Genomic DNA, 23,080 nt, shown 5'->3' with positions numbered 1-23,080 from the left:
ACCAAGGGATAGGTGAGGACGCGAATCGCAGAAGGAAGTGAGACTCAGATTTCTACATGTTTTCATAAGCATAAATGTTGTTTACTTTTAAGAATTAATCTAAACCCTTTTTAAAACTGTCCACTGTTCCTGTGCTGTGACCATACCTCTTTAAAGTAAATGTGTCACCAGGAAATAAACTTAAATCACGTTTTTACGTTTAAAAAATGGTTTCGTTTGGGTGAGGTTTTTTTTTCCATGTTACTATATTAAAAATAATATATATATATACATATATATATATATATATATATATAGCTGAAACGTCGCAAGATTTGCCACATGGGTGAATAAAACTTTTTGCTTTCACCCCTAATTTGGAGTGCAGTTCTACTTTTTCTGCATATATATATATATATATATATATATATATATATATATACATAACAGCTATTTTTGCACTGGTCACTAGGCCTAATACTGTGTCAAGTCTTTTTTCAGTAGCCATCTCATTATCATCACAGGCAGGATTACAATGACAGCTATCACCTTTAAATAAATAACACAGGAATCACTATTGATATCACAAAGCATGCCTAGAAAAATCTCCTATAGAAGTCAATGAGGTGGAGCAAAAAACGGCCCGCAAAACGGAAAAAAAAAACAGTAGTGTGAAAGAGGCCTAAGGCCGAAAGCTGAGAGCAGGAGCGCACGGCGTCATTGGTTGCTATGATGCCGTGCGCTTCCTGCTGCCGCCGCAATACAGTAATACACTGGTATGATCTATAAGTCAATGGGGACGGATTCATTTTCACTGACACAATATGGTGCAATTGAAACAGATCTGTCCCCGATTGACTTTCAATGTAAGTCAAGACAAATCCGTTTTGACTTAGACTTTTTTTTTAATGAATAATGCAAACGGATCCGTTATGAACAGATACAATTGTTTGCATTATAGGTGCGGATCCGTCTGTGCAGAAGACAAATCCGGCCCAAATGCTAGTGTGAAAGTAGCCTTACATGGAAAATGAAAAAGAATAAAACTCCAACAATTAAAAAAAAAAAAATTTATCATAAAAACGTTATTTAAACAATGTCATTTTCTGCTGACACATTTAAACACATGATGACGTTTAAAGTACATCTATATTTAATGTATCTTAATGTATTCAGGTTTCAGCAACTACAGGCTATTCTTGGTATAATGCAAATTTGTGCAGGTTTCAAGATCTCTGCTTGCAGTCAGGAACTTTATTTACTCTGAAAAGATAAAAATCTGTCCTGTTCATGTGATGGTGCACATCTATTATAAAGGATCCAGCTGATCCATGCATTGTACACATTACTTATTGATTTCAGTGAGTTCCATACAATGCTTAAAGGGGTTATTCCATAATTAATGTAAAAATTGAAAATCAGACGTCATATAGAACATGACAGCCTCTTTCTAAAAGCAAGAACCAGCCCTGTACCTCACATGTGTCTAGAGATCTCTCTATTCTTGTTCTAATTGCTTTGCTAGATATATTTCCAGCCGACAGCTCAGGGGGATGTCCTTTCTGCTGCTGTTCTCTCCCTATCACAGTTCAAGAGGCAAATGAAGGATAGAAGTGAGCATATACGTCCACCTCAGTACTGGACAACCCTTTGAATCTTTCTTTGCTGCAGTTTTATATAGTATGTTTTGTAGAAGAAGAGCACCATTTTTGAACACTTTTTACTGTATATATCTGAAGAAACTTCATGGCACTCCACAAAATCCAGGGAAAAGTGTGTATCTTTGTTCACCCATATCAATGAGACGTTTCAGGCATCTCTCAGGACCTTTCTCATAAAAAAAAAAAAAGATTTGGCGCCCATGACTTACAATGGTGTTTGATACCAGATCCGCTTTTTCCGTATTAAATGTGGCATCTGAGGTGTTCAGTGACGGGGGCGGTGCGATTGCTATTTCCCATCATTGAGCCCGATACATACAATGGAATGCAATTCAGGTAACAAATCCAAATTTCTTATCGAAGTTCGGCAAAGCAGCCAAATAGAATTTTTTAAAACTTGGCTGAGCTTTATATACTCATTAACCCTTTCAAGACCAAGCCATTTTTGACCTTCGTGACCACGTCTAATTTAGCAAATCTGATATGTGTCACTTTGTGTGCTATTAACTTTGGAATGCCTTTACTTGTCCAAACCATTCTGAGATTGTTTTCTCGTGACACATTGTACTTTATGATAGTCATAAATTTGAGTCCATATATTTCACCTTTATTCATGAAAAAATTCCAAATTTACCAAAAAATTTTAGAAATTCGCAATTTTCAAAATTTACATTTCTCTGCTTTTAAAACAGAAAGTGATGCCTCATAAAATATTTATTACTTAACATTCCCCATGTGTCTACTTTATGTTGGCATCATTTTGTAAATGTCATTTTCATTTTTTAGGACGTTAGAAGGCTTAGAATTTTAGAAGCAATTCTTAAAATTTTTAACAAAATTTTCAAAACCCACTTTTAAAGATAAGTTTAGGTCTGAAGTTACTTTGTGGGGCATACATAGTGGAACCCCCCCCCCCCCCCCACATAAATGACCCCATTGCAGAAACTACACCCCTCAAATTGCTCAAAACTGATTTTACTAACTTTTTTTAACCCTTTAGGTGTTCCACAGGAATTAAAGGAAAATGGCAAAACATTTTAACAGTTAATTAACAAAACTCAATATTTATTACCCTGATTATGCGGTTTACATAAACACCCCACATCTGGTCGTAAACTTATATAAGGGCACGAGGCAGGGCGCAGAAAAAAAGGAACGCTATATGGTTTTTGGAAGGTAGATTTTGCTGGACTGGTTTTTAGATGCCATGTCCCATTTGAAGCCCCCTATATGCACCCTAACAGTAGAAACTCCCAAAAAGTGACCCCATTTTGGAAACTAGGGCATAAGGTGCCAGTTTTATTGGTACTTTTTTGGGGTACACATGATTTTTAATAGCTCTATATTATGTTTTTTGTGGGGCAAGGTAACCCAAAAATTGCTGTTTTGGCACAGTTTTTTATTTACAACATTCATCTGAAAAGGTAGATCATGTGGTATTTTTATAGAGCATGTTCTTACGGAATCAATGATATCAAATATATCTACTTTCTTTGTTTCAGTTTTACATAATAAAGCATTAAAAAATATATATATGTTTTTGTGTCTCCATTTTCTGAACAACCTATTTTTTTATTTTTCTGCCGATCGTCTTGTGCAGGAGCTTGTTTTTTGAAGGAAGAGTTGACGATTTTATTGGTACCATTTTTGGGTACATACAGTATGATTTTTATATAATTCATTATTACACTTTAGTCAAGGTGACCAAAAAATTGGTTGTTTTGGTACAGTTTTTATTTATTAATTTTTATAGCATTCACCTGAGGGGTTAGGTCATGTGACATTTTTATAGAGCAGATTGTTACGGATGTGGCAATACCTAATATTTATACTTTTTCTTATTTATTTAAGTTTTACACAATAATAGCATTTTTGAAACAAAAAAAAATGATGTTTTAGTGTCTCCATAGCTTTTTTTTATTTTTTGACTGAGGTAGAGTCTCATTTTTTGCAGTATGAGGTGACAGTTTAATTGGTATTATTTTGGGGGATATACACCTTTTTGATTGCTTGGTGTTGCAATTTTTGTGATGTAAGGTGACATAAAAAAGAGCTGCCATGACGTTTATATATGTGCTATCTGCACGGGATATGTGCAAATAGCACGTACTGTATATAGCCGTATGGCCGTCATGAAGGGGTTAATATGATATTGTGTTCTACCAAGGGATCTATTACCTCGTGTAAATACAATATTTTGGCCAATTTACTTTTCATAATTGTCTCCCGGCAACAGTTCGTCATGAATAATATCATGTCAATAAAGATCACATATTAATAGGGATTGCATTTCCAAAATATGTTGGAGGCAGAGGACATTATTACTAAATGTCACAGTAAATGGCTCCATTCCATCGGTGTACTTATGTAGAAGACAAGCATCAGCTTTAATATGACAGCAGGATCCTATTATCCTCATTTGACATTCCAATCCTGTGACATAAATGCATACAGCCATCATTCAAAACTTTTTTCCATGCATTTGTACATGTACCTCTGATTCTGTGTCTATGGATATATTCATAAAAGCAGTATGTGGTCTCAGATGAGTGTGTTGATTCTGCAACTTGTCCATTCACGTGATTATTAGGGATAAGCAAACCCATGGAAGTTCGGGTTTGCCGGGTTCGGCTGAACTTCATGTCAAAGTTTGGGTTCGGGAAACAAACTTGACCCCGAACCCCATTAAAGTCAATGGGGACCTGAACTTAACTTTATAATTTTCTGTTATAACATGGTTATATCGGAAAATAATAGCATTCTTAAGAAAGAATGCAAAAGAATATGGGCATTTAGGGGTTAAAACTTAACCTCATTCACTTGATCGCGTTAACGCAGTGTCTACTGTCTTTTTTCAGCAGGACCTGACAAAGGACCAGCCATGTTCCCGATGATGTCACTGCACTCTCCCGAACCTGAACCTGGACTTCAGTGAAAAAGTCCAGGTTCAGGTCCTGGTACCCAAACTTGCAAAGTTCGGTACAAACCAGAACCTTGCAGTTCTGGTTCACTCATCCCTATTAATTATATGAAGTTGTATTATGCAAAATATGAATAGCATGTAAGGCTGTGTTCCCATGTGCGTTAAGCTTTTCATTCTTCTGATCCATCAGAAGAACAGAAAAATAAAAAAAAGACCTGCACGCAGAACTTTATCTCCTGTCAAAAAAAAAACTGATGTCTGACGGAACAGACAAAAACTGATTCAAAATGAGCACAACTGATGCTCAAAATAATGGATCCATTTTTTTTCTGTTCTTCTGACCGAACAGGAAAAATGGAAAGCTCAACACAGATGTGAACCTAAGTATTAGAGTCTCCAAGGCCTCAATGCAAAATCTTCAACAGGGCTCCTCACCTGATATATGGCATTTATAATACTGATGTCTTCGTATGTGGCAGAGTAGCCTTTAACCCCCTTATGCACCAGGGTCCAATGGCAGCTACAACCTCTTCATCCCTAGTTGTATGCAATACTAGAGTTTTAAACCTGAAGATATTACTAGTGAGCAGAGGTTTAAGAATAGTGGAAGTGAGTTAGTACTAGAAGTACAATAAGTTAGCAGACATTTGGATACAACTTTAGACCACTGAATCTATAATATCTCTTGTACCTGAGTTTTGAACCCCTCTCCCTTTCTTCCTCTTCTCTTTGGAGGCCATACAACTAAACAGGGATCATGGGACACTTATTTGCTCAATAGTTTGATCACTCAAAGGTGGAACCCTATCACAATTTTAGGACATATCTTAAGGATAAGCCATGTCTCTCTTTGAAAAACCCATTTAATCCATTGTAAAGTGCATGATTATTGAAAATATGATTAGAACTTTTCTAATAATTTTATTCAAAATCTCAAATATCAAGATCAGAAGAAATGAATTTCATGTGCTATCATCTCAGTTTTGATTACCATGCCCGGGATCCTGCTTTTTTAGCTAGAGTGGAGGTTCTTTCTCTGGAGCAGTCAGACCACGTATTATAACATGGTTGACCATCCCCCTGAATGGCTGGCATGTAATATTACACTTCTAGGAGAGGACAGGTATGGCCTATTGGATGCATATTCTGAAAGCCTTTCGAACAGCAGTTTTCACAGAGTTTCACAAGCTGCCCCTATAGTGATTGACCAATCACTAACCTAACAGTTGTCAGAGTGAGACCACCCCTTTAAAAGGTTTTGCTTTCTCTGTTGAGTCCTTAAAATTCAAAGTGATGTGTAAAATTCTTTATCTGGTCTAATCCTATAGTGACATAGGTTTCCAGATGTCAACCATTGACATGTCTGTGGCCACCATAGCATGCTGTGGTGATGTTGTGTCCATGGGACGGGGATGACAGTCATTCTGTGATTTGTCTACATTTCGGAAAACTTCTCTCACTATTTTATTGTCAAGAACTTTTTTTTTTCTATTGTAAAACTATGATCCAACTCAATCAACCTCATGTCATAATAATAAGACTTAATATCTTAATAGAGGATGGTCCGTTAATTTCTTTTTCAAACAGCGATAATTGCCATGACTCATAAGTGGTGTTGCCTTTCAGAACTCACAGCTTATTGTTCTCTCATGTGTTTTACCCTATGGGCAATGTTGTTCTGTGATTATCGTCATATTTATCTTTTCTTTTGGGCAAAGATTTCCATAGAATATTGTCATAATGACAAATTACATAAAATAGGAGTTTTCAACTTGACAAGTATGATATTGCTCTTCAATATCTGCATGGTAGAACAGTTGATGTAATAGTTAACTGTATATGGAATTTTTGCATCAGAATCCTACATTCATTCAGACTTTGAGAAACCAATAATGTAGAAACTGAGATTTACTGCCCATTTGGCATCCAGACTCCTACTTTCTAGGACATGTCAAAAGTGACAGGTACACTTGTTGTCATACACAAGAAGTTACATCCCTGAATGTGTGGGATTAAAAAGCCAGTTTTGTCCATCACGAAGCGCATTTCTTTGTAACTAGCAGATGTAATGACAGGGATCGGCAACTGTGCCCCCCCCCCCCCCTTCATCTTTGAACTCCTCAGAAAGTGTGTTCATCGCTGATCATGGCATCTAAGATCCATATTTAAGTTTTTTCTAATAAAAATAAAAACCTTAAATTGTACTTACCTCATCCATTTGATCACTAAGAGGCCGCCGCAGCCATCTTGCTTGAAAATCCAGTGCAAAAACTCAGCAGGAGTGTAATGAGGTCATCACATCGGCCGGCGTGGTGACATCATATGTCAGTGCAGAAGAGTTTTCACATGGGATCTTCAAGCAAGATGGTCATGGCGGCCTCTTCGCGCTCAAATGGATGAGGAAAGTATGATTTTTTTCTCATTTTTACCACCATTTCAGGGAAAATCGATTCGTCACCACTAAGGATGAGCGAACTTCTGTTTTATAGTTCGGCGTACAAAGTTCGGATTATCTAAGAATTGCATTATGATTTCCGCTACCACAGACCATAGCAGAATCCATAACAGAATTCTCAGATAACCCAAACTTGAAAACAGAAGTTCACTCATCCCTGATTACCACAAAGCATGAGGAAATTCGGCTTTGCGGCGTATTAGATTTTTCCTGAAATTCGGATCGAATTCCACTTTGTAAACTTTGATTCGCTCAACACTAGTTGCAATATAATATCAAATTTGTGTTGTGAGAATTTGGACTCGATGAATTTGATGAAATGTAAAGGTAGACCCATCTGTAGGAGATGGCCATTTACTCATGGTAAACAGTATTGCCGTTCTTGAACTTTGGCGGCAGACGAGGAGCTGAAATGGGAGACATTTTTACATTCATCAATCTACAAACAATTCTGTAACTCTCAATATAATGTTTGAGACAATATAATGTTTGCAGTCTTCTTATTGCTAATGGAGATTTCGTAGATAGTTTTTTTATTTTTTATTTTTTTTTACGTTTACATTGGATTTGCCCAATATCCCTAATATCAGGTCCCATGGGGCATCAACTTGTGCACTCAGCATTTTTTAATCTTGGTTGAACTTCTTATGTAAGTTTTGTTTTTTTACCAGAAGTGACCTGTTTTTGTTGTTTTATATCTACAGGAGCTAAAATGAAGACAGTAACCAGAATGTACCATGGGATACATTTATGGTTGTTTCCGTTAATTATCGTATCTTTGAGGTTTCCACACAAGGCCTTTTCCTGTCCTCAACCATGTGCCTGCTATGTCAGCTCTGAAGTTCACTGCACTTTCCGATCTCTAGTGAAAGTACCAACAAGGATTCCAAAGCTTGTGGAAAGAATAAATTTAGGGTTTGTATCAGCACTTATATTGTATTCAAGTATAACATTTATATGACAATTTGTGCCTATGAAAATCACCACTTAATTCCCTGCTAAGAACTACAAGCTTCTGTACTCACAATGCATGGTATACAGACATTTCACCTGCATCTGTCATGCTTCATTATGAGCACTGAATTGTTAAATGTTACCTGCTGTAATTGCTTCTTAGCTTCATTAACAATAATGTCTTCAAAGAGAATCTGCCACCACGTACCTGAGCAGTAAACCAAGTGAACTGGTAGACTCAGTAATGTCTCCTTACTCAAACATTTTTGTACCTGCGTAGAGCAGTGCTTACGTTGCACAGAATTCATGTCATTTATGATATGCTAATGAACTGTTTGGTGCAACGAGGGCATCACCATTGCACCTCGTCACGCCAGAAACTCTATTTCATATTATGGTTTGCCTCCCACCGGCTGTTAGTGACAGGGCCACGCCGGCAATATTATCTCACCTGGCCTTGTGTTCTTGTGCAGTTATGGCCAGTTTGCAGTGTTCGCCGACGAACACATGCGATCTGCCATCTTTATTCCTCTCTGCATCGCCGGACTTGGGAATAAAGATGGCAGATTGCATGTGTTCATTGGCGAACACTGCGAACTGACCATCACTATTCTTGTGCATGAAACGGTGCCTCGGGAATCTACACACGTGCAGTACAGGCCTGATGTTTCCTGGGCAGAAGTAGTCATTACTGTGCATGCGCCGATTCCGGAAACGTTGATGCATGTGCAAGAACACAAGGCCAGGTGAGATTACATTCCCAGCATGGCCCTGTCACTCACAGCTGGAGGGGTGGAGCAATCCATAATATGGAGCTGAGCTTTTGGTACAATGAGGTGCAAAGGTGATGTCCTTGTTGCACCAAACAGCTCATCGGAAAATAAATCATTTCTCTGCAGCAGAGGCACTGGTCTGCACGGGGACAGAAACATTTAAATCTAAGACCATAATAAATGTATCAGTTCACTTGGATTACTACTGAACAGATGAGAACAGATTCCCTTTAAATATTTTCCTTGGTGTTCTTTCAGATAAGTGAGCTGAAAATCGTCCACGTAAAAAAAGAAACCCCCCCAATTTTTTTTTTCCATGGACTGCACACAGATGGTGTCTGTATATGAGTCACATAAAAGTGGAAAGAAATGGTGCAAGCTACTACTGTCTTTAATATTGATTGGACCTTGGGCAAGAATTTACTTGGGCCCCCTGGATCCCGCCTTCACACACCATAGCATGTAATCACGCCCTCCACCACAACACATACACAAAAAATAAAATTCACACACCTCATAGAATAGTAAACTTTAATAATGATGAGTGGCCACTAGAGGTGTTCCTTGGCAGTAATGTAAATACTGCCTTTTTTATTGAAATGGCAGTGTTTACATTAAAAAGCTTGTAGAAACATGCTATAGACACCAGAACTACTACGTTTAGCTGTTGTGGTTCTGGTGACTATAGTGTCCCTTAATATAGAGAAAAAAAAGACACAAATATATAGTATTTTGCAGATTACTTTTTTTTTTTTTACTATGTGCTGATAGTACTGTACTACTAACCCCTCTATCTACCCCTACATACAGGGTAATACAGCTCCACATACCTCTTATATCCACTGATGTCTCTTTGATGTAGATGTTTTCTTTCCTCATCTTCTCCTTTCAGACATTCAGACCAGACCACAATTTTTCAGCCATTCAGCCATTTCTCATCTCTGCAGTTTGACAAACAAAACCCAAATTTACTACTTTTCCATCATCCTCCCATCTTCTGGACAAATCATCCTACCACCCCCAATACTGTGCTGTTGTGCTCCCCAATACTATACTGCAGAAACAGATAAACCCCCTGATAATAGTAGTACCATGCAGATAGTGCCCTTCAATAATTATTGGCACACAATGCCCTATAATAACTGTGCATAGCAAATAGTGCCCCTGACACTAATAGTGTAAACATAACATCTCCCAAAAATAATTGTGGTAAGCTGATACTGCGCCCCCACAGTAATAGTGCTCCCAAAAGTCCTACCAATAGGAATAATTGTCTGCTAGAGCACACATGGTAGTAATAGTGCTCCTACAGTGCCCCCAACAAGTACCCACTTTGCCCCGGAAGTAATAATGCTCCCATAGTGCCCATACTAGTAATAATGTTCCTCATAGACCCCCAGTAGTAATAAAGCCCATCATAATGACCCCCAGTAGTAATAATTCTAATTCTCCTTATAATGTGCCAGTGCAAAAAATATTTTCTTTTAATGCCCCCAGTTGAGCCAGTAACAAGTATCCCCATATATGTCCCCCCAATCATGTGCCAGTAACAAGTACCCCCATAGATGCCCCCAATCATCTTCCAATAACAAGTGCCCCATAGATGCCCCCGCAATCATGTGCCAGTAACAGGTGCCCCCATAGATGCCCCCAATCATTTGCCAGTAACAAGTGCCCCCCACAGTGCCCCCAATAATGTGCCAGTAAGATGTGCCCATTAGATGCCCCCCAATAATGTGCCAGTAACAAGTGCCCCCATAGATGCCCCCAATCATGTGCCAGTAACAAGTTCCCCCATAGATGCCCCCCGATCATGTGCCTGCAATAAGTGCCCCCATAGATGCCCCCAATCATGTGCCAGTAACAAGTGGGGTCTAAGTAGATGAGAGGAGATGAATGACTGATATTCCCATCCATAGAGAATATTCTCATTTACTGATCAAACGGTTGTTTGTTTTCAGGTTTAACAGCATCCAGTCCATTCCTGAACATGCGTTTTCTGGATTATCCAAACTAGAGATGCTTTTGACACACAGCAATGATATACAAAATATTCCTAATGGAGCGTTCAAAGACTTGAGTTCCCTCCAGGTGATATATAATGTCCAATATATACAGTATAAATTATGTTTTTCCTCATTCCAAGGGCAACATCTGCATGGAGTTTGCATATGTTTTCGTGTTTGTGTGGATTTTCTTTAGGTACTTTTGTTTCCTTCCACACTTTACAAACTTATTAAAGGGGTTGTGCCAATTTTGTAAATGATCCATTATCCACGGGATAGTGAATAACTGATTGCTGTGGTCCGAGGTTCACTCAGGGCTCGTTCACGCAAACGTTTTTTGCATTCCGTATACAGAACCATTCATTTCAATGGTTCCGCAAAAAATACGGAATGTACTCCATATGCATTCCATTTCCGTATTTCCGTTTTTCCCTTCCGTTGAAAGATAGAACATGTCCCATTATTGCCCGCAAATCACGTTCTGTGGCTCAATTCAAGTCAATGGGTCCGCAAATAAAAGGAACACATACGGAATGTACTCCGTATGTCTTCCATATCTGTTCCGTTTTTGCGGAACCTTCTATTGAAAATGTTATGCCCAAATTTTACAATGTAATTACTGTATACTGTATATGCCATACAGAAAAACGGAATGGAACCGGAAACACTACAAAAAAAAAAGAAGGAAAATCGGCTCCGGGAAAAACGGCCCACAAAACACTGAAAAAGACATACGGTCGTGTGAACAAGCCCTCAGTCTGATGGAGCAGCAAGACAAGCAATGGCTGTGCCACCCCATTCCTTCTCTATGGAATATCTGGAAATAGCTGAGCACTGTACTAAACTATCTCCGGCAGTCCCATAGAGCCTGACCCAGGGGCGTAGCTATAGGGGGTGCAGAGGTAGCAGTCGCTACCGGGCCCAGGAGCCTGATGGGGCCCAAAGATCCTGGTGCCACATAAGAAGACACTGGTATTATAGAAAGTGCCTGCTGGTCAAGTTACACCTCTGGCTGGAGGAAAGGGGTAAATCAAGAATTTGGCATGGGGAGGTGGGGGGGGTCGTTTAAATTTTTGCCTCAGGCAGCACCAAGTATGTGCTCCCCTGCCCCTGGCCACAAAGCACTGAGAGAAGGGGGGCCCAAGCTGAACTCTTGCACCAGGGCCCATGAGCCTTCAGCTACGCCCCTGGCCTGACCTACCACATTATCGGATCGGGGGAACCCTTGTTCTCTGGATCATTGGAGGTCCCAGCAGTTGTACCACCAGCGATCAGTTAGTTATTCCCTATCTTGTAGATAGAGGATAATGTGCAATCTTTACTATATTATGGACTTTACTGCGGAAAGGGACTGACATCTCTGTACAGCGCTGCACAATGTGTTGGCACATAAGATAAAAAGATAATGACATATACCCTACATGTAGAGCAATGGTGCCTACAGACAATGGGCCAGATTTATCATTAGCTCAGGTCAGAATAATGGAGTGAAAAAGTCCCCCAAAAAGTCCTAAACGCTAAAACTGCGCACAAATTTACGACTTTTTTCTGCTCTGCACTATGCTCTCCAGTTTTCTGAAAGTGGGCGTGTTTTCTTATGTAAATGAATCTCTAGACAGATTTACTATTGGGACTATTTAAAAAGTCGCAAAAAAGTCGCAGTTTCACTCCAGTGAGGACCATGCTTATCCTATGAGACTTTTTAATAGAACATGCGACTTTTTCGTAAAGATGTGCGACTTTTGTAAAGCTGCTTACTGACAGATAAACTGCTACCGTCAAACCACATTTATTACAGTCTTAAAGGGCCGATCATAAATCTGACTTGGCTAAAACTGACTTTAGCCATATGTTAAAGTGGAGTGAGCTGTCAGAGTCATGATAAATCTGGCCCAATGTCTTTTCGTGTGATTTTATTTTATGTAGGGAGAAATACTGTCATTGTCCCAGTGACAATTCTGCATAGAAAACTTACAAATATTTTATATTTAAAGGGCCTCTGTTAGCATACCTTGTTGAGGTTTCTTAGTAACAACATTCCCAAGATACAAACACTTTTTTTGCTATTCATAAGAGCTCTTTCGAGCACCAAGGGGTAGGCAAGACGACTTGGAGCACTGTTGTTGTAATGCTCTTCTTCTCTAAGCTTTCCCGCTAAGGGAGGAGAGCATACTTACCCTGCAGTCCTCCCAGAAGCTGTGCTCTTGTTATTCCTGCAAAGCCACTGGACCACCAATTACTTCTTGTTATATTAAAATTATAAGACCACTATGTCACCAATGTTTTCTTTGGAGTAGCTCATGAAGTATTTAAATATTGACGATATTAGTGGTGTATGCTGAGACTAATGGGGGTCCATAGCTAGGTGTCAGGTGATACACTGTTGGGATGGGTTGCGGAGGCATGAGAATACAGGGCTAGATGAGATGTCGAGCCCTGTCATTTAAAGGGGAGCAGGGAGTACCCAGAGGAGATTAATGTTAGAATAGGAGTGTTCTACAGCTAAAATCCACCTCTTGGTGCTCGAAATGGCTAATTTGCACAATAACAAAAATGTTCATATCTCGGAAACACTGCTACTTAGAAACCTAACTATGAATTTGTTTGAATCAGCATGATAAACCCTACCAGGCAGTGTTACTGATATACAAGGGTTGATCATGCTGACAGAGGCTCTTTAACTTCAACCTGGACCACGACAAGAGAAATTAAGCATTATAAGTAGTGATGGCCTTGCGGTTCGCCCGGTGGTCGGTTCGCGGCAAACTTGCGCATTCGCTATCTGCCGAACATGCGAACATATGGCGATGTCCGTGCGTGCCATATTCTTTTGCATTGCGCCATGACACATCCATCAGGTGGGACAGGACAGCCAATTGAGACGTTTCAGCACATGGACACAACCCCAACTCTATAACAGAACCAGATCTGGCAGCCATTGTACATTATGTGTTTTGCCAGTGTAGGGAGAGGTTGTATTTTGGAGCAGGGACAGCCTGTTATGAAATTAGGGACACTAAATGCTAGCTAATAGGGCCACAAAAGTCCTTTTAAGGACAGGCAATGTTGTGCTATCAATAGGTGTGATACACAGAAGTGAGTGATATACTTATAATATAGTTTCTAACATAGAAAGTATATTATAGTGCATTTGCATGCTTCCAGAAAATACTGATTGAGGGCTGAGATCTATCAGCTTCCACAAAATAGTGATAGAGGTTTTCCATATACCTGCATCCACAAAATTACTGCTTGAGGGTGATATACCAGCTTCAACTAACAACTGATTGAGGCCTGCCATATATCAGCTTCCACAAAATAGTGGTAGAGGTTTTCCATATACCTGCGTCCACAAAATGACTGCTTGAGGGTGATATACCAGCTTCAACTAACAACTGATTGAGGCCTGCCATATATCAGCTTCCACAAAATAGTAATAGAGGTTTCCCATATACCTACTTCCACAAAATTAATGCTTGAGGCTGATATACCAGCTTCAACTAACAACTGATTGAGGCCTGCCATATATCAGCTTCCACAAAATAGTGATAGAGGTTTTCCATATACCTGCGTCCACAAAATTACTGCTTGAGGTTGATATACCAGCTTCAACTAGCAACTGATTGAGTGCTGCGATATATCAGCTTCCACAAAATACAGGTCAAGTACTAGTGGGGCATATCGGTTAACGTATGCATTTTTTTAATGGACTCTGGAGGATACAAAAAAAGCAAAAACATGGAGTGCTACACATTTGTATACATCAAACAGATAGGAAATACAATTTTTCTAGGCTCCAGCAGGGCACATTTTTGAGAGTTTCCCTTTAAGATGCATAAAAATGGCCCCTGATTAAAATATATATTACTGTCCATGTTGTGGGACTATATGTGTACTTCTAGTAAGTGTTTGCTGGCTGCAAATATGACCTGAAGGTTTTTCAGGTTCACCTGCCATTATGGGGCCAGGGAGGTTTTTCTCCCTGGCTGTGATGCTCTCTGATGTGATTGGACAGGGGAGAAGGAGACGCCCACAGAGAAAGACTGTATCTCCTCCCCATTGCTCCATTGTTCAGTATTAGCATACTGAGCGGGGAAAATACCGGGAGGCACAGCACGGCGTAGGAGCGCTATTTTAACAAAACAGGCAGGGTGGCAGCATCAGTACCCCGCAAGTACAGGTAATTATCTCAATTATTAAAATCCAGTGAAAGGTCCTCTTTTATGGCATAATGTTTCTGGGAACTGCTATTTGAAATTTGTAAGCTGCCCTATAGTGACCACAAATTTTTATCTGAACTAAAGAAGTATTGAATATTTTAACCTGGAGTGCCAATCTTTGTGTTCACCTTCCTGGTGATGCAATAGTTGGCAGCATGCAGCACTATTGGTGCTGCCAAAATAATGGAAACCACGACAGTCCCTAACAGAACCTACTGTCAGTGAGAGTTGCAAATGTGAACACGGCTTAATTATTTAAAGGGAATCTGTCACCTATTTTGACCATAGAAAACCGTTAACATAGCAATGTGCAATAAAGTACCTTCCTTCCTGCATGCGTCCTCTTTCTTTTATTCAACTTCTCATTCAGATGAAAAAGCGATTTTTCTGATATGCAAATGAAGTCTCAAAGTTCCCAGAGGGGCGTTATTACTCTGCTCTAGTGCCCAGTAACTCCCCCCTACAGTGCCTAGCCCGCCTTTCTTCCAAGCCCAGCACGCCTCCTAAAAAATAAATGTACTCCTACATCCTTGCCGAACGGCGCCGCCCCCTCCACTACGTCATTTAATTTATTCACTGCACTGTCCTTGCTTCCTCCTCTCTTGGCCTCCGAAATCCCAGTCAGGCACAGTATCGCTGAGTGCCTGCGCCTGTACGATACTCCTGCTCCAGAGGGCAAGAGCGCTCTGATTACGTCACTGGGCTCGGCGCATGCCCAGTGATACTATTGAGGCTGTTGCCCTCAGGAGCAGGAGTATGGTACAGGCGCAGGATTTTGGAGGCCAAGGGGGGGCGTTACTGGGCACTAGAGATAGTAATAACGCCCCTCTGGGCACCTTGAGACTTAATTTGCACATCAGAAAAATCACTTTTTCATCTGAATGAAAAGTTGAATAAAAGAAAGAGGACACATGCAGGAATGAAGGTACTTTATTGCACATTGCTATGTTAACTGTATTATAGGCTCAAAATAGGTGACAGATTCCCTTTAATTCTGGTTAATATTGTGATTGAATTTATTAATCTACATATTTTTTTCTTATTTTTTAAAGGTTTTCAAAATGAGCTACAACAAGCTGAAAGTGATCACCAGTCACACATTTCATGGACTTTCTAGTTTAACCAGGTTACATGTTGACCACAATAAAGTTGAATATATACATCCCAATGCTTTTAGTGGATTAACTGCCTTAAGACTACTCCATTTAGAAGGGAACTCACTTCGGCAACTCCATGCCAACACATTCTGCACTTTTAATTTTTTGGGCTACTTCAGACAATCTACTTTGAAGCATCTTTACTTATCAGACAACTTGATTCAGACTCTCCCTGCTGGCATGATCCAAACAATGCCATTACTAGAGAACATATATCTTCATGGAAACCCTTGGACCTGTGATTGTCAATTGAATTGGTTACTCGAATGGGATAAACAGTCCAATGGTAAGTCCTTTCAGACATAAATATATCCATAAGTGTTTGTAGTATTCAAACATTGGATCCACAAAACGCAGATACTGGCCATATGCACACCAAATCCCCATGTGGACCAATTTAGTTCAATGGATCCATGGTCTGCATGTTGTGGCAAAGTATAGGACATGTCCAATCTTTTGCAGAGAGGCTTCATGGATGTAGAAGCACATGGAAGGACATGTCCTATACTTGCTACTAAATGCAACTGCAGTCATCTAAGGTCATTAACATTAGGCGTTTTCTGATTCAAAAGCAGAACTTTACCCACTTATTATGTCTAGAAGGAGCCTGATAAGGGGTTGTCCAGGATAAGAGAAACATGGACACTTTCTTCCAAAAATAGCACCATTCCTGTCTACAGGTTGTGTGTGGTATGGCAGCACACCTTCATCCTTCAATGGAGCTCAGTTGCACACACAACCTATGGACAGGTGTGGTCCTGTTTTAGGAAGAAAGCAGACATATTTTTCTTATCCTGGACAACCTCTTTAAGAATAATAATAGTGATAATAAAATATACTTATACAAAATATTTCCCAGCACTTTACTATTCAGAGGGTACTTGTAAATACAAAAGCAGATATGAGGGTCCTGTGCCCGAGAACTTACAATTACAACTTACAATTAACATGAGGAACGAGAGCTAATACCAAAAGGTAGAAGTACTTGTTTTGTACAATGATTCAACTATCTTCATCTTCTTTATTTTTTTTTACATAGCATATTAACAACCTACATGTGGATATTCTATGTAATCTTTAATCTTAATCTTTGTATAAAAAAATGGGTGGATATTATTTTTTAGGTCTATTAAGGCAGCCATATTGTTATCCCAATTATACACATGCTATTATTATGAGCATAACATCTTCCCCTCACAGCAGCAGTAAACTGACAATAAATAAGCTGTCTATATAGGAGGTCTTATCATATTTGCTACAGAAGGACAATAGTTTGTATTTAACTTCCAGAGGCATAGTACTGTTGAAAGGAAAATTAAAAACAGCCAACCATTTTTTTTTATGTTTTCTATGACTATTAGTTTATAAAATGACTGCTTTCTGATGGAAGTGTCCCTTTTAAATAAATAGTAGTGTACATATTATAATGATCCTCCAGTTCAGGAAAATACATTCCCATTAGTGGGCAAATGAACAAAACACTCATGTTTATGTTGTAGATCTGCCAATTCCAGGGATCCTCTGCCTGCCAAGATGGCCACCCCGCTTCTCTGACTACCTGATGCATACTGTACCATTGATAATGCTAAAACCTTCTTGTTGATCTTGGATTGGCCAGCACTGCGCACATGAGCAATGCTAGCCAATCCGAGGGCAGGGCGTGTCTTGGACTACCAAATGCACAGTGTGCATCAGGTAATCTGAAAAGCAGAAAATGGCAGAGGAGGAACCTGAATATTCGTGGAAATGCAGCTGAAAGAGGAAATTGAGGTTACCATATAAGTGTTTGTACCAAACTCCAGTTAATATGAATGTTTTCTTTCTTGAACTGGAGGATTGGCTAGTCACCAGCTTGTATCTATACAGCCACAGATTTCAAGCACATTTGAGTGCATGTAGATTGTGGAGGTTGGTGTTGGATGAAGAGATTTAGGTTCTGAGAATGGCAATGTACCTCACTATCAAGTCTTTATTGTTCTTAGTCTGTCAATGTTATAAATATTGTAAAAAAAAAAATTGGCTTTATATTGAAAGCATTTTGTTTCATATACTTGCAGGTGTCCTAAAATGCAAGAAAGACAAATCATATGAAAACGGACAGTTATGTGCAATGTGTTCGAGTCCAAGACATCTACAAAACCAAGAAATTCAGAGTTTGAAAGATATGTCCTGTTCTCGGCCTATTATTTCCTCACCACTAAGGACAAACAGCAGTGATATGAACTCTGAAGATGATGATACTGATCCGCAATTAAATAAAGATTTTCTTGGGCAGATAATTCTAAATATGACTGATGAGCATGGAAACAAAGTTAATTTGGACTGTCACATGAAGAAAAGTGAAGACTACAGCAAAATTCAGTGGAACCAACTTCATCAAGAAGAAATTGATGTTAATGCAACCTTTGCTTTAGATTTTGAATGTTCCATGACCCGGGAGAACTATGAAAAGCTATGGAAGCTAATAGCCTATTATAGTGAGGTGCCTGTGCAGTTAGAACGAGAACTGCTCTTTACAGATAGCTCTAAAGAAACTTACAGATATAAGCAGAATCTGGATCATGATTCATATTATTACACCGGAGTTCGAGCTGTCATAACCGCAGAACCTGAATGGGTGATGCAACCAGTCATCAAGATTCAGCTAAATAGAAAAATGAGCACAGCGAAGAAAGTTACCCTGTCTTTCTCTACACAGCTCTCTCAATCAATTCACACTAAAGATATTCAGTATCCTAAGAGTAATTGGGTCATGATTAATAAGGATGAAAACACCAAAACATCATATAGCGTCATTAAGGGAAGTGTTCTCCAAATGACCTGCCAAGTAAAGTCTTCCGAAATGCATACCATAGAATGGAGTTTCCCAGATGGTACAAAATTAAAAGCCCCATACAATAATGAAGATGGTAGATATTCTATATCTGCTAATGGACAGTTGACAATAGAACAATCAGATTTCCAAGATGCTGGAGTCTATCACTGTATTGCACAAGTAAAGCATGAGGTTGACACCTTGGCTGTAAGGGTGGTGGTGCAGCCTTCATCGAATGAGGTGTCTGAAAGTAACATTAAAGTAGTTACTAAAACTATTGGAGAGTCTGTAACTCTACCATGCAGTGCAGAGGCAAATCCCAATGCTGAAGTGAATTGGATTTTACCAAACAGTAATATTCTTAATTCAAGCACAAATAAAACAGGTGTATACTTGTTAAATGATGGGTCCTTGCTAATTCCAATTCCTAAGCTGACCGATAGTGGCCTTTATAGGTGCATAGCTCTCAATCAATATGGAGAAGATCATTACAGTGTACAGGTAGCAATACTAAGAAAGTACTCTGAGCAGCTAAATAGAGTAACAATAATTAAAAAACGTCCTCTGGTAAAAGTTTCTTCAAAGCCCAAATACGATGTGGTAGATGATGATAGGGGATCTGGTGAGAGGGATTTACAAGAAGAAACAGACAAACACAATGTTCAAGACAGAATAACATCTGGAAAAGATAAAAGTTTTCGAGGACAAGGTAAAAATAATAGAAAAGACAGGAAGAAAAATACTTCATGGAAAAAGACAGAGAAAGATGAGGATAGTAACATAGCAGAAGGGCGAAGAAAATTTGAATCAAGGCGAAGAATAATAGGGGGTAATAAGAAGATTGATCCCAAGAAATGGGCCACTATATTGGCTAAGGTGAGAGGGAGAAATATTCTAAAAACGACTGATGTTCCACTACTAACCACCCCAAGAGTTGTAACCCTCCCATCCTATAAACATGAAGACACAACTCCCTCTTTGATATCTGAACCTCTGTACAAGATTACAGAAGTAGCAAGTAGTATAGAGGAAGCATCAGCAGATGATGATGTATTACACATGACATCTTCACCTAAAGTGACCATAACACAATATCAAGACCTAACAACACAAGTAGATGACAACATTCTGGTAGTAACTAAGGAAGAAGCAGATGATTATAGTGAAATTCCATTTATAGAGGAGATTCAAGAGGCAGAGACAACAGATTCATCTTTTTTATTTAATACATTAAATGCAACAAACTCTGTAATGTCAACCATTGAAAATCTAGATATAGAAGATTCCATTTATTCTACAGGTGATGAAGATTTTAAAGCTTCTACAGAAGATGATACAGATATTGAAAGTGTCAATCCAACAACTGACATTGAAACTGAAACAGATCAAACGGATTACATTCCAGAACAACAAGAAAACCTTACTGATGAAGACCCTACTTTAACGCCAATTGAAACTATTACAACTATACCTAATACTGAAACAGATGATACAGAAGATGATGGGATTGCTGCTCTACCTAGCTTTGATACAACACAACATGCTACAGTAGAAGTTTCAACTTATAAATATCCTGCTACCCCAGAAATTTACAATAACGGTGATAATGCTAATTTACATGTGAACACTGGCATATCTTCTACATCTCCAACGGAATATATTCCTGAAGATAAGCAAATAGTCCTTAAAGTGATTGATGATATGATAACTAAATCAACTGAATTTACTTCTACATCATCACTTTCTCCCGAGACTAGCACTGGTTTTGCAGTAATGATATCAGTTCCAGTTGTCACTGAGTCTCTTGTAAAAGGTTCTTTTGAAGATATATATTCTGAGAAATATATGCACACAAGAGAAGAAGTATTTACAAAAAGTGATATCATTCATTTAAGTGGTGAAAATGGTCCAGAAACCTCAAGAGAAGCAGATCACCATTTATGGATTACCACAAGTCCACACACTTTTGTAACAATCCCAAAAACAACTACTACAACTATGCCAATTTCTACTCAATCACCAACTACAACTCCCTTTCCAACAAATGCCTACCTTCAGTACCCTAAGAGAAGAAAAAATGGCAGACGAAAGTTCCGACCAAACAGATTCCGGCACCGCCAAGACCATATTAATCCTACAGTGTCCCCTGTACAAAGTTATTTAAATTTAGTAACTCAGAAAATACCAATATCTGAAGAAGAAAAGATCATAAGAGTTTTGTCAAATCAAGATAATATTGTGCATCAGCCTAGGGTAACTACACAACCAACACATATTCAGTCAACTTATCGTGCAGTGTTTCCATCTTTAGAAAAGCATAAGCAGACTACATTTATTGCCCCTACAGCAGAAGTGTTACATACAACAAAAGCACCATCCACATTGGTGGAAGTACCACTTGGTCCCCCGGTTACAGTGGCAGAGACAGAAACCGAAGAAGTATATACATTAAAATCAATCGATGATGCAGTAGATCTGCAAAAGAATAACATTCAGACTATGGGTGTCCTGAATACACAGAGAACCACAACAGAATCACCCAAAACCAATCCAAATCAAAATTGGAAACTTCCAAAAGATAAAGCTGATATTTCAGAAGATACTGAAATAGAACTTACAGAATATAGACCTGGTTTAGTAAGACAATCACCTTCAGTGCTTTTTACAGAAGAACCTCCAACATTAGCCACCCATAGTACTACAACTTACAGTCCCATTAAATATGCAACTTATACCCAAAAAGATGCATATAAGCAGTCAACAACGGTACACCAAACAACTCAAAAAAACACCATCGCTATCACTGAAGACAAAAATAACCAAAGAACAATTCACAATTTCCACTTAAATAAAGCAACTGATAACCACCCATATAAGCAGAATGTAACACTCAATCCTAGCAAGTATGTGACAGCTCATCCAGTGACAAAAACTATTTTTATCTCTACCCCACATGTCTACTTGACTTCTCCGGGCACACAGCATTTACCAATCCAACCTTCAGTTCCTAAAACCAAATACCAAGAAGTTCTAAATCCAGTTGCAACTACACAAGGTACTAAATTATTGCAAAAAAGTACCCTTTCATCAAGGATAAATGAGCTTGATATATATTCTTCTAATCAAAATAAAGTATATATACAGTCTAAACAAGAACAGATTAAAGACACCTATAGCTCAAAATTAAACAACAGCCTCCCTTATAACCCAAAATATCGTCATCAACCCCGAATAGTGAACAACTACCATCATGGAATAGTTCCACCATACCATAATCCAGTCAGAGGAAATGTAAGACCACCTCATATTGGAACCCATGGACCTCTGCGCTACTACGTTACTAATCAGCCAATTGCAATAACCAATAAACCAGAAATAACAGCTTATACTGCCCATACAGTACAAAACATCCAGGAGAAGAAAGTATATACCCCACACGTGCCAACAACTATTCCTACAACCACCACTACTACAGTTATTCCATTATACAGACCAAGACCAGCAACACCTAATAAGTTTACACACGGTCAACGAATTACACCCCATTATAGACCATATGGAAATAACTTTATAACTGATAATAAAGGTTCCTCAATACGTATCCCTAATAATGTTAATCCATATTACATCAACCCAAGGATCCCATATCGTTTTAACAGAACAAGGCTTTTTCAGTTTACTGTGACATCTAAGCCTATTCCTCCAACTATTTTAGCCCCAGCCAGTCCAAAAAATAAAGTCTGGACAACCGCGTCAACGTCAAGTGCTGTAAAAACCACCACTTCCCTAGCTCAGTTAGTTACTCAAACTTTTACTACAACAACATCTACTACTACCCCTGCTCACTTTGTTCAGAGTCGCACTACTCAGGCCAGTTCAAATATCCATCCATTGTGGCATTACTTTAATCTTAATCAAAGACCTCATCTTACGACAAATAAAGTAGAATCGACACGGGAACCTCCACTAATCAACAAATACCAAGAAAGCAAACCCAAAATTGTGACCACTGGCTACCAGTTTGTATCCCTGCCATTTGGGATGGATGCTGTTTTACCATGTGAAACTACTGGAGAACCTAAACCTTCAATTACTTGGACAAAACTTGCTACAGGTAATACCTAAAAGATTTTTCGA

At 38.9% G+C, this 23,080-nt stretch overlaps 1 protein-coding gene across 2 annotated transcripts in view; it reads left to right on the top strand.

Annotated features, from left to right (window-relative positions):
* MXRA5 (matrix remodeling associated 5) overlaps positions 1 to 23,080 on the top strand; it is an 85,302-nt gene that overhangs the window by 52,199 nt on the left and 10,023 nt on the right. For both annotated transcript variants that reach the window (XM_044284047.1, XM_044284048.1), the window contains exons 2-5: positions 7,723 to 7,933; positions 10,707 to 10,836; positions 16,024 to 16,414; positions 18,186 to 23,057. In XM_044284047.1, the coding sequence (XP_044139982.1) occupies positions 7,723 to 7,933; positions 10,707 to 10,836; positions 16,024 to 16,414; positions 18,186 to 23,057 (5,604 nt within the window). The remainder of the gene's footprint in view (positions 1 to 7,722; positions 7,934 to 10,706; positions 10,837 to 16,023; positions 16,415 to 18,185; positions 23,058 to 23,080) is intronic.

Source organism: Bufo gargarizans, chromosome 3 (assembly GCF_014858855.1).
Source record: "Bufo gargarizans isolate SCDJY-AF-19 chromosome 3, ASM1485885v1, whole genome shotgun sequence".
Taxonomy (NCBI): Eukaryota; Metazoa; Chordata; class Amphibia; order Anura; family Bufonidae; genus Bufo; species Bufo gargarizans.
This window is presented reverse-complemented; position numbering and strand designations above follow the sequence as displayed.